The 14110-nt window shown below is 34.9% G+C and overlaps 1 protein-coding gene across 1 annotated transcript; it reads right to left on the bottom strand.

The window, feature by feature from the left end:
- Positions 1-1954: 1954 nt before the first annotated feature.
- LOC123524743 (cilia- and flagella-associated protein 57-like) lies at positions 1955-14104 on the bottom strand. The gene is made up of 18 exons (XM_045303199.2): positions 14000-14104; positions 11828-12323; positions 11330-11571; positions 10509-10665; positions 9938-10090; positions 9447-9586; positions 8894-9059; positions 8261-8587; positions 7763-7936; positions 6942-7353; positions 6462-6652; positions 5974-6147; positions 5388-5546; positions 4850-4993; positions 4319-4435; positions 3782-3913; positions 3395-3538; positions 1955-2944 (listed from the first exon to the last, which is right to left on the bottom strand). Exons 2-18 carry the CDS (start codon positions 12296-12298, stop codon positions 2633-2635), a joined length of 3615 nt encoding a protein of 1204 aa, XP_045159134.1. The 5' UTR covers positions 12299-12323; positions 14000-14104; the 3' UTR covers positions 1955-2632.
- Between the last annotated feature and the right edge of the window lie 6 nt (positions 14105-14110).

The raw sequence follows: 14110 nt of genomic DNA, 5'->3' as shown, positions 1-14110 counted from the left end.
AATTGGATAATGCTATAACCAACAGCAGTAGAACTTAAGAAGTACCATTGTCAGAAGCTGGCTGCTGTTGTTTTTTTTTTTGTCACAAGTCAAGGAGACTGAAAATACCAAAATTCAGACAAGCTTGATAACCTGAAAAATTTCTTTTACAAAACCATTTTTGCCTCTAAATTTAATGAAAGACATTATAATTCACCTCGTTACAATCCTCACAGACTAGGGCAGTAGTTTTCATGTCCATCTGTCAGTCCATCCAAATTAAGTGTCTGCCCATTATTTTCTAAAACATATTTATAAAACTTGGATGGAAATTCCATGATTATCTCATCAAGGGGATGTGTATAATCATGTTAAAATGGACTCTGATTTAGGTGAAGTTCGCAGCTGAAGGTCAAAGGTTTTAAGGCTTGATTTTGTGTCTGCAAAATATCTTGTAAAGCCCTTGAAGGGTATTCATGAAAGAGATAGAAGGGTCATCTCATCAAGACATGCAAAACCCATGTTTAGATTTTGCCAGTCAAAGATCAAGGTCACAATGGAAGGTCCACTATTTGAGCCCAGTATTTTCTGTCCACTTCGCATCTTGTAAACCCCACTAAGAAAATTTATGGGAATTTTGATCTCATTGAGGCGATGTGCAGAACCCATGTTCAAAATGCACTAGCTTAAGGTTAAAATCGTGATTACTAAAACTGCAAAGAAAAAACAATATCTGCTTTGTAACTTTAATTTATTGATTGATTCATTAAAAGAAACTGGGCTTATAGGAAGAAACAAAGCTTGGAATTATATTTGGAGTCAACCTAAGTGACTGTCTATGGTGCTGTTTCTGTAAGTAAGAATTTTCAAAGCTAGCAGCTCAATTCCCAGATGCCATATTGGGTCACAGTGACCATTACTATAATAGGAAAAGCAATGTCAAGTCAATAACTTCTGTTTTGATTGATGTATTGAAATTTAACTTTGCTTACAGGTAGTGTATAGAAAAACGTGGTTGTACATGAGGTTAAGATCAAGATCACCATTACTAAACTACCTGTATAAAAATTCACAAGGTGGAATCAAAATTTTCACAGCAGTTATGACCGTTTTCAGGAAATATACAGCAGAGGATCTGCAAAAATTTAAATAACTGGCAAGATTACTACAATTACATGTGGTCAAAACTGCCATATTCCACATTTTTTTACTGGTTTTATGTGTAGATTATAAGATTCTTTCACTGGTTATAGGTGCAGATGGGAATTTCAGGCCTCGAGGGTAACTGTTTAGGCGGTAACGAGGTTCCTACTGAGTTACCACCTAAACAGTTACCCGAGAGCCGGATATTCTCATCTGCACCTATAACCAGTGACAGAATCTTTTTCTTGCATACCGGTATCAAGATATAATAATAAAAATAAGATCAGTCCAGCGGCTTTCTATTTAGAACTATTTCTTATAGCAGCGTATTTAAAGAAAGCGCGGGAAACCAACGTCCGTAAACAGGAAAGACGTCACGACGTTTCAAAGACAAATAACAATGTTTAATTCCAGTTTTGTTTTATCAGCTTGCAGTGTAATGTTATGAATTTTTGATAAAATACTGTGTTTTGAATCAAGAAATATACTAACAGGAACAAAGAAGAACTGGATTTTTTTTCCTTTTTTTTCGAAATAAAATATAAATAACTACATAAATCTTCTACATATATGTAGTTCGTAATACGTCATTTAAAGCACGAGAGTCATCTTACACCCCGGGATGTAAGATGGATTTTTCCAGCACCGGTAAAAATAACGGAAATCCCCGTCTGGTATGCAAGAAAGGAATATCTTATGCTTGGTTAAGTGTTTACAAGGTAACTCATCTTAACAGTTACCCTTGAACAGGATATTCCCATCTACACATAAAACCAGTGAAAGAGTGTAATGTAGTTATGTTTAACACTGATAAATAACAAACACTATCAGATCTTAGATTATCATGTATTCTTATCATCTCAATGTATACACATTCAAATACATAAAAATATATACCAATGTATAACTTCTTTCATTAAGTAAAAATAAGGACGGGTAAAAATATCACAGATTTAAATAATGGTGAACAAAGCAAGTATCCATTGAAGAAGTTTACAACCAGTCAGATAAAATGAAACAATACTATTTATGACAGACGACCAGCCACACCACTACATACAGTATCATGTTAATACAGACAAAGTAGAATTCACCCTCAGAAAATGCTAAAATGTGGCAAACCCATACGGAATAAGTCTGAAATTCTTTCTTCTTCATGTAGACTTTAGTGTTCTTTTTATATAAAAGAATTCAATGCATCAGTCCACTAATTTAGCTTATTGGTCTTGCCACTGAAGTTGTACATTGAATTTCATTACTTATACCTCTAACAAAAGAAATTTACACCCAACCTGTATTTTTCTTGTAACATTTTAACAGACAGCACAGAGACAAGAAAAATATGTGAAATTTAAGCATTATTGCCAAAGGTAAAATAGAATCAGTCAAATATTTACTAAAATGTAAAGTACAAATTCTTCAACAATTAACAACAAGATTCAGTTGCAGAGTTAAAATGTTTTTTTATATTTACTGAAACAAGTGCAATAACATAGTTTGTTTACTGATATTATGCTGAAGACTCAACTGCTTGCATAGGGGGCAGTCTTGAAGAGGATCCTGGCCGGGAACCCGATTCTATTTCCATACGTAATTTTCTTATTTCGAACTTTTGCATGTCTATTATTTTATTTTTCTCCTCTAATTCATTTTCAACCAATGCATTAGGTGCTTTTAGCATCACAGCATAGATGTCGGAGTCCTCACCACCGGTTCTCTTTGTATATTGTTTGACAGCGGCTTCCAGGTCATGGATCTGTGTTCTGGCTATCTTGAGCTCCTTTCTTAAATCATTGATTTCCTTGATGAGAGACACATTTTCCTGTAAAATAAAAATTTCGTTTAGTACTCGTATTACAAAAGCAATTTTAAAGATACTGGTGGGAAACTGAAAATATTTTAACCATAAATTGTGACAAATTTTATTATTCTAATCTTGCATCAAAACCCTAATGTTTTGTGTGGTAAAGTTTGTGTAAAACTTGATTCCTTTGTAATAATATGCAGGAATTGTTGGTATTACGTCAGCACTATTATAGAATATACTAGGTATTCTTGAATGTTTCTCAAAACAATTACTAATCACAGTTTATACTATTTTTAATTTCGACCGTGATGAAAGCTCGAAGTTCAATTTTAAGTCATACTTGTGTCTTGAAAGGAAGTGTAATTGTGAGCCAGATTGGGTTCAGACCTGTAACATAAGTTTTGATCAGCTAAAATCCTTCAGACCACTTTGAAACAGTTTGTGAACCATCCACATTCAACTTACCTGCATAATTCTGACATTGTCAGCTCTGTGTATTTCTGAATCCTTTGCGAGTTTCTTACGAAGGGAGGCAACTGATCTTTCCAGATGTTCTCTCTGACGGCTGTATTCCTTTTGGATGTCGGCATCTACACTTGCAGATTCAGTCTGTTTAAAGGGAAATAATTATAATTTCTTAATTATTTTCAATTAGGAAAGCCTTTATAAACAAACAATTAAACTGTGAATCTGTTAAAAATGTTACATGGTTATAAAGACAATTTTTAATGACTTGCAATTTTATATTTGAGATTATTTTGGTAGAACATAGATAAAACTAGATCGCCGGAAATCTTTTTGACTAGCTGAAAAAAAGAATACATAAATTTTAAAGACTGTGAAAGAACTTACAATATCTTCTTGTACATGTTTTTGGTAGAGAGCCTTGATGCTTTCTTTCAACATCTTGGGGTCCTGAATGTAACCCACACAATTGTGAAGATCTGTCTTAAATCTCTTGACAACAGCTTCCTTATCTCTCACCTACAAAATAAACAAATCTTTCAGTGTACAGAAAGAAAGAGCTCATAAAAATTGCATTCTGAATCATTGGCCTTTAAAATGTACTGGCCTTTACAATGTTCAAGTTCTTTCACACAAAGCTGATAGAAAGCGATGATTCACCCAGAGGTCACACTGGGCCTGACAGGACACGGTGAGGGGCACCTCTGAAGGTTCTGCCACAGCAAAATGGGGAGCCACTACATGACCATACAGTTATGTAGTTGGAACTTAACACATAGAAAGAATGTTCAATATGATACCATATGATATGGAAATTAACACAAAACGGTCTATTATAAAATTATGTAATGAAAATTAAAGGCTTTTAGTGAATACTTGATAAAAACTTAAAAAGGTGCAATATTCAGTAAAACCCCAACATACCCTTTGTCTCTCTTGGTGCATCTCTTTATCAGTTGCCTTGAGTTTCTGTCTGAGCTCAGTAATGTTGAGCTCAAGCTGTGTGTTGAGCTTATCAAATCTATCCAACTCGCTCTCCATCTGAAAATTACATAAATCAACATGAACGTTCTGTATATTATTTGTATCGTTCAGATGTGTATTATCATATCACTTGGGCTTCACCCTTGTCAAGTACTTTTCATCTGAACTCTGTGTAAACAATGATATTATTAAATGACAAAGCCACTGTTTGGGACATATCATTTCTCAATCAAATACAAAAAGTTGTATTAACATCAAGCCATCAGGGAACAGGTTTTATGGAAATTATGAGATATTTTTCATATTACATCTGAAAAATATTTACACCATTCATGTAAATGCAGGGATAAATGTTTCGTTTTTAACAGAAAAAAAGGATATTGTAAACTTTAAAAGTTTATACACAACAGTTTTGATTTGTCTAAAAGCTATACAGTGATTAATGAACTTTTTACCGAATAACAATTTTACCTCTTGAATCTGTTCTTTCATGTTTTTGATATCTGTCTCCCTAGGTTCTATCTGTTTCTTGAGTTCCTTGATCTTGTAATCTAGCACAAACTTAAACTTCTCAAGTTCTTGATTCTTCTTCTTCAAGTCATAAATACGTTTTTCCTGAAATCAAAAAATGCAACATAATTTAGAGCTTTTTCAACAGCACTAATTTTTTGTAACCTGAAATTAACTTTTACCCCCTATGTTGATGATAAGGTATATACTAACAAAGGTGAGCATAAAACCATTATTGGGGAATGTCTGGAAAATAGTGAAAATATAAATTAACAGAATCTCAAAATCTCTTGATTCATAGCCACTAAACAGTAGTTCAAATTCTATTTTCCCAGACACGAAAGTGCAAAATTATCAAAACACACACACTATCTATCAACAAAATGGGGAAGTTTTGCCTTTGTGTTAAAACTGATTTAAAGTCATAGGCAGACTCTCTGCACATTAAATATTTTCAGAAATCGTTTCTTTGGTAAAAATCAAGAATTATATTATTTACCTTATCCTGAATGGTGTCATCTCTTTCTTGTATTTCTTTCTTGAGACCAAGAATATCTTTCTCGAGATTTCTGATAATGTTCTCAAGTTTTGCCTTCTCTGCTTGGTATTTCTTGATCTCTTCTTTGTGATCATCTATCTCCTTCTGTAGACTTGTGAACTGTTTTAAAAAAAAACAAGTTTGGTTTGTGAGCTGTTTTCATTTGTGAACTGTTTTCAGTGTTGTAAATGGACATAGATTTAACTTGGGATTTGAAAATAGGCCAAAGTTTCATTTTGTGACGGAGGTAAAATGAACAATTACACTTTACCTGACATCTATTTTGTCATGCAGCATAAAAATACGATCAAGTGAATGAGTGGTACAATTTTTTAAAACCAAGCATTTCATCATTTTTAGTTATCTAGTAACTAATAATCACATTTAAATCCAGTCTTTCAATATATAAACAAACCTGGACTCAACTTTATTTTATCATTATTTAATACTATCGATATATAAAATTGGCCCTTTTTAATTTGAGTTGACAGAATTCAAAACTCATTCAATATTTTTTTTCAAAAATCTCTGTATGACTGTATTTTACCTTTTTCTTCATGATACCAGTTTCTCCCTTCAGTCTCATGTTGGCTTCCTTCTCATCTCTTAATCTTCTCTCATATTTGTTTTTGATATCCAGAATTTCCCGATCAGCATCTTCTTCAATCTGTTTCTTTGTCTCTTCATATTCTCGAGTTTGCTGACGTGTCTCATCATTACTCTGAAGTATTACAACATGATATTCTATCAAAACGGACATATTTCCTATCAAACAGCTCCATTTTCTATCAATTTGCTCTACCTTTTTTATAAACTAGTTTCATATCTTTTAAAAGGTATAGCATTTTCTTATAAGTAAGTCACTGTTCCAGTTAAGATAACAGCCTGTGACAGTCGAATATTTATTTAGTACAGCACAAGAAACGACAAGTAGCCCTAGTATCTGTATTTTCGTAAAAAACTGAAGTTCTGAGAACTACAAAATAATACAAACCAGTTCAATCAATTTCAAAGACCAAAAAGATCTGCTCTAACCTGTTCCAATTTGGTGGTCATTTCTTGTATCTTGGTCTCGTAGTACTCGGTAAGTTCCTCCAATGCCCTCTGTTTGCTATCCTGCATCTCCTGCAACTGTCTGTCATAGTCTTCCTGCATCTTCATCATCTTTGCTTGCTGCTCCTGGAACTTCTCATACTCCAACATCAACTTCTGATTGTTTGCAGACTCTAAAAACAACAAATTGCTTAACTATATTGAATTAGATTCAACTTACGATTGTTCGACTGTTCGCGTACTCTTTAAGCAGCAAGGACAGTTTACATCATATGAAACTGATTCAACATATTAACTGATTTTTTACAGATTTCTGAAGGCAACTGTCCCCTGACTCTGTCTGTTACTTGCAGAAAATAAATAAACATTGTTTAAATTCAAGAAACTCAGGTACTCTACTTAGCTGAAATACTGTATAGAAAACAATACTTCAGATCACAAAAAAAACCCAATAAAATATACCTAAATCAGTCATTTCTTTGCCGTGCTTCTCCATAAGTTCAGCCATTTCCTCTTCATGCTTTGCTTCTTCCTTGTCTTTATCTGTTTTCAGCACCTGGTTCTTCGTCTTCAGCGATTCCATCTCCTGAATGAACTTCTCTGTCAACTCCTTAATCTTTTCATTATAGTTCATGTCTTTCAATCTCAGCTGGTACCCATTCTCCATCTTCAGTTCATCAACACGTGTCTTAAGCTCTGCCATCATTGAATTCTTTTCTTCAAGATCACTCTTTGTGATCAGAATTTCCTCTGCCCAACCGACCTCTTTGTCACGTTTGACCCCACGACCTTCCTTATCCTGAATCTTCCAGAGAATTATTGAAGCATCCTCGGATACGGTTACAAGGAACTGGTCATCATAGGTTATCTTCATCTATAAATATTATAAACATATGACACTCAATGATAATACTATCTTCGAAATAAGTTCTGCTCCAGCAACAATTCTGCATGTCCACTATCTGTTAAAAAATTACTCGATAAGAAAAAGATTTCAAGACCATACGCCCATTTACAAAAGTGTGACAAAAACAAAAGACCATACAAACTAAAGTATGAAATATTCTTGGACAGATAAAATCATTTTTATATCGCATATAGTCACGTCTGTGCAAAAGAATACAAGTTTCTATCTCTATAGAAAAATGCTATCAATGGAAATATTAGATATCAACAAATGATCTAATTAAATTGAGGTTCCAGCAATCTGAAATATATCTCAAAAAACAAGGGTAGACCCACTGTCAAAAATGAACAAAACTTTTTGAGAAAACATACCGTACCTTTGAAATAGTGCTTCCATGACCCTGTAGTTCTTGCCACTCACCAGGGATAGTGAGTGGGAACTTCAAGGACCACAGTGTTCCTCTAGATGTACCCGCAAACAACATACGACCAGAACGTGACAGAGCCACATTGGTCAGGGTTGCCTCCCCTGCGTCTACCTCTCTCAAAATCTGTAAAGCAGCACAATCAGTTCAATTTATCATGTTTTTCCCTCTGTTATATTGTATTACTCTATCTATAAATCTGTCCACAGGGGTTCATGAAAGTAAAATGTACAGGAAATCATTTACTGATAGACTGTCTTTTTTTCTAACAAATTTTATTTACAGCTGTCACAGCTACCATTCAGGCACTGTTACTACATGTAATTTATACTGCTTTCACAACCATTTAAGCCCAGTTTGGTAAGTTTCTACAAGTACTGGGTCTTGTTTATAGTCATTTACAATAACCATACTGTTGTTGACATTTACTATGAAGACAGAAACATTTACCGAAGAATCTGAGATTTCCTTCAGTGTTTTATCTGAACCGACAGCAAAGGTTGTTTTTCCATCTGGAGTCACTGCTACACCAGTATAATGGCAGGACTTGAGGACAGACTCTCCTACTCTCTTCCCTGTAAATGTTTCCCATTCATACACAGCACCGTCGAGACCGCAAGATACAATTTTACTGTCATCTGCACTCCAGACAATTGACCTGACCTTGCCATTGTGACCTTTCAGATTAGCGACATTGTCGAACGTGATGGTTGAATAGATTTGAATCACATTACCATGGACAGCAGCAAACAGGTTACCACCATTACTGAAGGCACACTGAAACCAACAATTTTATACAACTTAAATTGTTTTAAAAAAACTCCAATTAGTTTGTTCATGTGGTACTAAAATTTAGCTAAATCTCATTTGTTACTTCAAAGCCAAATTCAATTGTAAAAGCAGTAGAAATGTCACCATAAACTATAACCTATGATTAAAATTATCTGGTTCAATTTGAATTTTCTCTGAAATTACAGAGTGAGCCAAATACCAAGTTAAAGAGAGTGGTATTATACTGTATACAATATTCTCATCTAAAATTCACTTGATGAGAAATGTATCCTGGTATTCCTGATATTTTACCTCTCTACATCCTCTAATTGTAAACTCCTTGAATGTTCTGATATCATCAATGAGAAGGTTCATCAGCCTCAGTTTATCACTGAAGCCCACCAGGATGTACAAACCAGAGGGGTGCAGGGCAATACTGTATGCCTCCTCAGCAAACTCTCTGTACAACTCTAGGTTACTGAAACAACAGGGAAAAGGTGAAAACAATACACATATAATAATCAAGTTATTAGTTTTACCCTGAGAATTATGCTCGAGTTCTGCAGCGGAAATAGTGCTACTTTAGGAGCCAAATATGATTCCTTATTTTTAAAATAGTAGTTAAAATATGGTAGTATTACTTCTTGGTCATTACAATTAAGCTGACCTGACACAAAATGTATTACTTATACAATCTTTTTATCATACTGAACTTCTCTTAGACTGGTATTTTATACTAACTGAATATAGCTTGCTTGAATGAATGCTTTTATTTCATGTGCTGGCTTTGTGGGTCAATTTCATTAAAAATTTTATTTTTTTTATAACTGAGATTTTAGATTATTTATAGAATGTGAAAGCTTACCAAGTTTCATAGTTCCATATTCTGACAGACTTGTCCATTGAACATGTAGCTATGAGAGGTTTCCTTGCACAAACATCAAGACCCAATATCTGGTTGTAATGGAAGGCCTGGGCAAGCACTTCAAACTGTGCCTGATCTCCCTAGAAACAAAACAATAATACTGGATATTGAAATAATGCAAAGATTTCCCTGTGAACTTTTACAAAGAGCCTCTGGGGACTGTTTAACCATACATACTCAGCTTTATCAGACTACAGCAAACTTTTGAAAAGGGTCATTTTTGTTGTTGGTTATGTTGATATTTCTTGACAAAATTTCAGGTTACTAGAAGACAATATTTAAAATTCTCTTATTTAGACTTATGAGGTAAGTATTTACCACTTAATGTTTTGCACATCAAAAATATCAAAACAAATAGTACCAACTCAATGTGCAGTTTGTGTAACTGCTGGATATATATAGTATCAATAAACAATCACATATTCATTTACCTTGCCAATGTCAGCACTGGACAGGGTGATGTAGTAGAGCTGGCTGAGGTCCGTGCTGGCAACTAGAGTCTCCTCAGATGGACTCACTGTCAGGCTGGTGATAATCTGCTGTTGTGACTTGGTGGGATCAGCACTGTTTGAATCTTGTGGAATCTGAAATATTGATATTAATATTTGTGAAATGAAAAGTACAGTTGTGATACCCAAAACTTAAAGCATCTTATAAAACTAAATGAGCCGCGCCACGAGAAAACCAACATAGTGGGTTTGCGACCAGCAAGGATCCAGACCAGCCTGCGCATCCGCGCAGTCTGGTCAGGATCCATGCTGTTCGCTAACAGTTTCTCCAATTCTAGTAGGCTTTAAAAGCGAACAGCATGGATCCTGACCAGACTGCACGGATGCGCAGGCTGGTCTGGATCCATGCTGGTCGCAAACCCACTATGTTGGTTTTTTCATGGCGCGGCTCAAATAGTAATTATCTCTACAGCATCAAAATAAATGAAAATATACATTCTTTGAAAGACAAACTTCTCTTAAGAAACAGACCAAATTTTATTTTTTTGTATACCTTAATTTCTCTAGCTTTCTTAAAGAAATCCTTGTCATCAGTTTTCTCGAACAAGTGCACAGTTCCTTGTCCACAAGCACAGGCAAAGCCCTTGGAATAGGAGACTATAGCAGTTATCTGGGGTGGTCCTGTAGATACATCCTCCTCTCCAGGCTTTCTGTAAAAAATATTCACTTTTGTAATGTTTCCCTTTTTTAAATTGCTGAATGAAACTCATATTTGTGCTGCTTCAGTAACACTGCATCTGTTTCATAAATTCAATGTAGAAATTAGTAATAATCGTCACCATCATGCAAAGAGTGGACAAGTTCTTCTTTATTTTACTGCACTTACCCATTTTTTGTGCTGAATTGATGAAATAAGACACAATGATTCTCAAACTAAGAAGTAAGATGAAAGTCTACAATCTCTAAAAGTGCAGGGATATCACCCTAAACATATAATTGTAAGACCATCTTGAAAATTGGAGTAAATCTCTAACATATTAATTACCGGTAGTAAGGCTCTTTAACCCTTATCATGCTGGACAATTTGATTCTGCCTTTGTCACCAGTGTAGATCGTGATCAGCCTGCACATCCTTGCAGTCTGATCATGATCTGCACTGTTTGCCATTCAGTCAGTATCTTTTTGTTGAGCACCCCTTTTAACAGTTAAAGGTACTGTCTAAATGAAAGATGGACAAGTTCATGATAGAAATTTAGCAGAGTAAGGGGTTAAGGCACCAGACATTTCAGACTTTGACACAAATTCGTTCAAGACTAAGGACTAGCCAATAAAATAATATGCAAGCAAAATATCTTATACATGAAAAAGGCTTACTTTTCTTGAGCAGCTATGTTGAATTCATGTTTCATTTCACCAGCTTCAAACAACATCAAACGACCAGTGTCTGTTCCAACAATGACTCTCTCTTCTGATACCCAGGCATGACAGAGATAATTTTGTGGCTCTACCTTTTGAATATTAAATGTTTTCAAGTTTCCTTCACTGTAACGGAAGTTCTTAAAGATGCCATTGCCAACCACACACAGCTGTGTATTGTCTTGTGGGTTGAAACTAACCTGAAATGTATAATAATTAATCATTAATCAGTTTTATAGAAAAAACTATACACTGCAATGATATTTTAAAACAGATTCAATTTATGATAATTAAAACAATTAGCTTGAAGCCTTGAACATGTCAAGATCTGTACTCACAATACTTAAAAAATATTACAAATATAAGAATACAGTCAATATTGTCTAATGCAGTGGACTAAATAAAAGAAACACAAAAATGTTTGACTTGATAACTATATCTATGTTAAAACATTACCTGGTATATCGGAGGATTGGTCTGTGGATTGGAGGTCTTTGTGACTGCCATCACCTTTGATTTCTCCCAAGTCCAGTACAGGAGTGTGTAATCTGGCTTTCCCCCTTGGGCGACAAGGTATTTGGAGTCTGGACTGAATGCCAGGCTGACATACTCATTTGAAGCAACATCAGGGGAGCTAAGAACCTTCCTTTTTCTAAGACTGTGCAGATCGTAGATGGTGATAGTTGGTTTCTCAAGTTTCTCAGCAATAGCGACATATCTTCTGTTTGGACTGACAGCTAATGCTGTCATTCCTTCACTTTTATCAGTCCCTTGGATGAATTTCTGCACCTTCTGGTCGATGTTGAACAAGATGCAGTTTGCCCCAGAAGGGTAAACAATTGTTTGTTCATCATGGTAGCAGATGTTACCACTAACACCTGACTTCAGGCCAAAAATATGCCTGGCCTGGGCTATTGCTATTGACATTGTTTCTGTTTTAATCAGCAATCCACTGAAAATATAAAACATTTTCAGTTCAATTCCTTATAATATTTACATGTCATGATAAAACTTCAATACAGTACACTACCTCCTGGCACTGTAAAACAAGTGCTGGCTTACATAGATCAGAGGAATGTATAATCTTGAGTAATCTGCTTACTCACATGTCAAACATATCAATAGTTGTGCTTGGTATAGACGGTACTATTTCAAGATGGCAGGTTTCAAACCTTGTGTGCACATGGCATTAATTTAAAGTACATTATTTTTTTATAAAATTGGGAAGAGAATGGCCTGGTAGCTCAGCTGGCTTCACATCAGAATAGTAATCTGAGACCTTGTGTTCTGCTTTCACATATTTCTTGCACTGTAACATTACCAATTGCAGGAGTAACTAATAAAATTTCAACCACAAAACAGGTTTTGTTACAGTTTCAACAGGATACTAAAAATAACCTGTATCAATAAAAAGTAAAGACTGCTTATGTCAACATTTGAACATAATTTCCTGATCCAAGGAATACGAGAACTGATCTTAGCTCAGTGTTGTGCAGTAAAATTCACTAACATATAGTTGGGATATTGACAGTGTCATCTATGGTTGTAGCCTGTCTGCACCTATTTTCGCGGTACTAAGGGAATAAATGAATGAAGGAAAGAAAAACAATATTATGTTGCTATTATTTCCTATTAACTTCGTAAACCTTTTCTTTTTCCACTATTATTTCAAGCAGAAAATCATTTTTCTAGTCCTTGTTTACTTTTAAACCCATCAGGTTTCCGGTGCATGTGACCTTCACTTTCGCCAATGGAGTTAATTCTAATTTCGTGCTACGGCATCCGACTTGATACAGCGCTTCGTGTGACCCCTAAATTTTCAAAATGAATTTCGTGAGTAAGACATTAACAATTACTGCAATGTAAAATTAACACATTGGAAGGGTAATTCTGTCAAATAGTTGGACAACACACAATTCATTTCCAACTTAACTGAGTCAAATGATCCACGAGGGCATCTGAAAATAATTGACTTACGTTTACAAAAATAAGGTGTGAAACGTAATCAGCTTCCAAAGTAGGTCAAATTTGTTTACTGTAGAGAGTGCTGCACATTGTTGTTCTCGCAAAAATAAAATAATGCGAGACCAGATGTAACGCGAAAATAGCAGCAAATGGTATTTATGATATACTCTTAACATCAATCATGTTCTCAAGACCAAAATACTTCTCAGGACTGTTAGTGCCGATATTTTTTCATAAGGTTTTAGCATTATAATATCTTTGTGAAAATATATTTTTCTTATGTTAAAGGAAAAAGAATAAATTTAAAAAGGATTGACAAAAAAGACCCTCCAAAACAGAGGCAAACCCGCAGCTTTGACAACGAAAAACATTGATAGAAACCAGTGGCTTATACTATTTGAAGAAATGGTAAGAGTACATCTATTCTAATTTTATTTAAAGGGCTACAATATATTGGCTGACAGTCGACAGTCGGAGTGGATGGAGTTGAAAATGATGACTGGCCAGTGTCTGTGAAATAAACAACATTGAACATTTGAACTCGTCTTCGCCTTAGTCTCTTAAATCATTTGCACATATCTGTACTGTATCTCTACCTTTCTTGCATATAGTCTAAAACAACTGAAAATTGCTTTTATGTGTTTAGAAAAGGGAAAAACTTACGAGTAAAATTTATTTGCATGTCCACCATTTGTAAATCAACGTCACCCTTAGCAACGATTACCAGTGCGCAGTTTCCGCTTCCTGTTTGGCTCATCGAAATCAAACAGCTGC

This window comes from Mercenaria mercenaria, chromosome 3 (genome assembly GCF_021730395.1).
Source record: "Mercenaria mercenaria strain notata chromosome 3, MADL_Memer_1, whole genome shotgun sequence".
Taxonomy (NCBI): Eukaryota; Metazoa; Mollusca; class Bivalvia; order Venerida; family Veneridae; genus Mercenaria; species Mercenaria mercenaria.
This window is presented reverse-complemented; position numbering and strand designations above follow the sequence as displayed.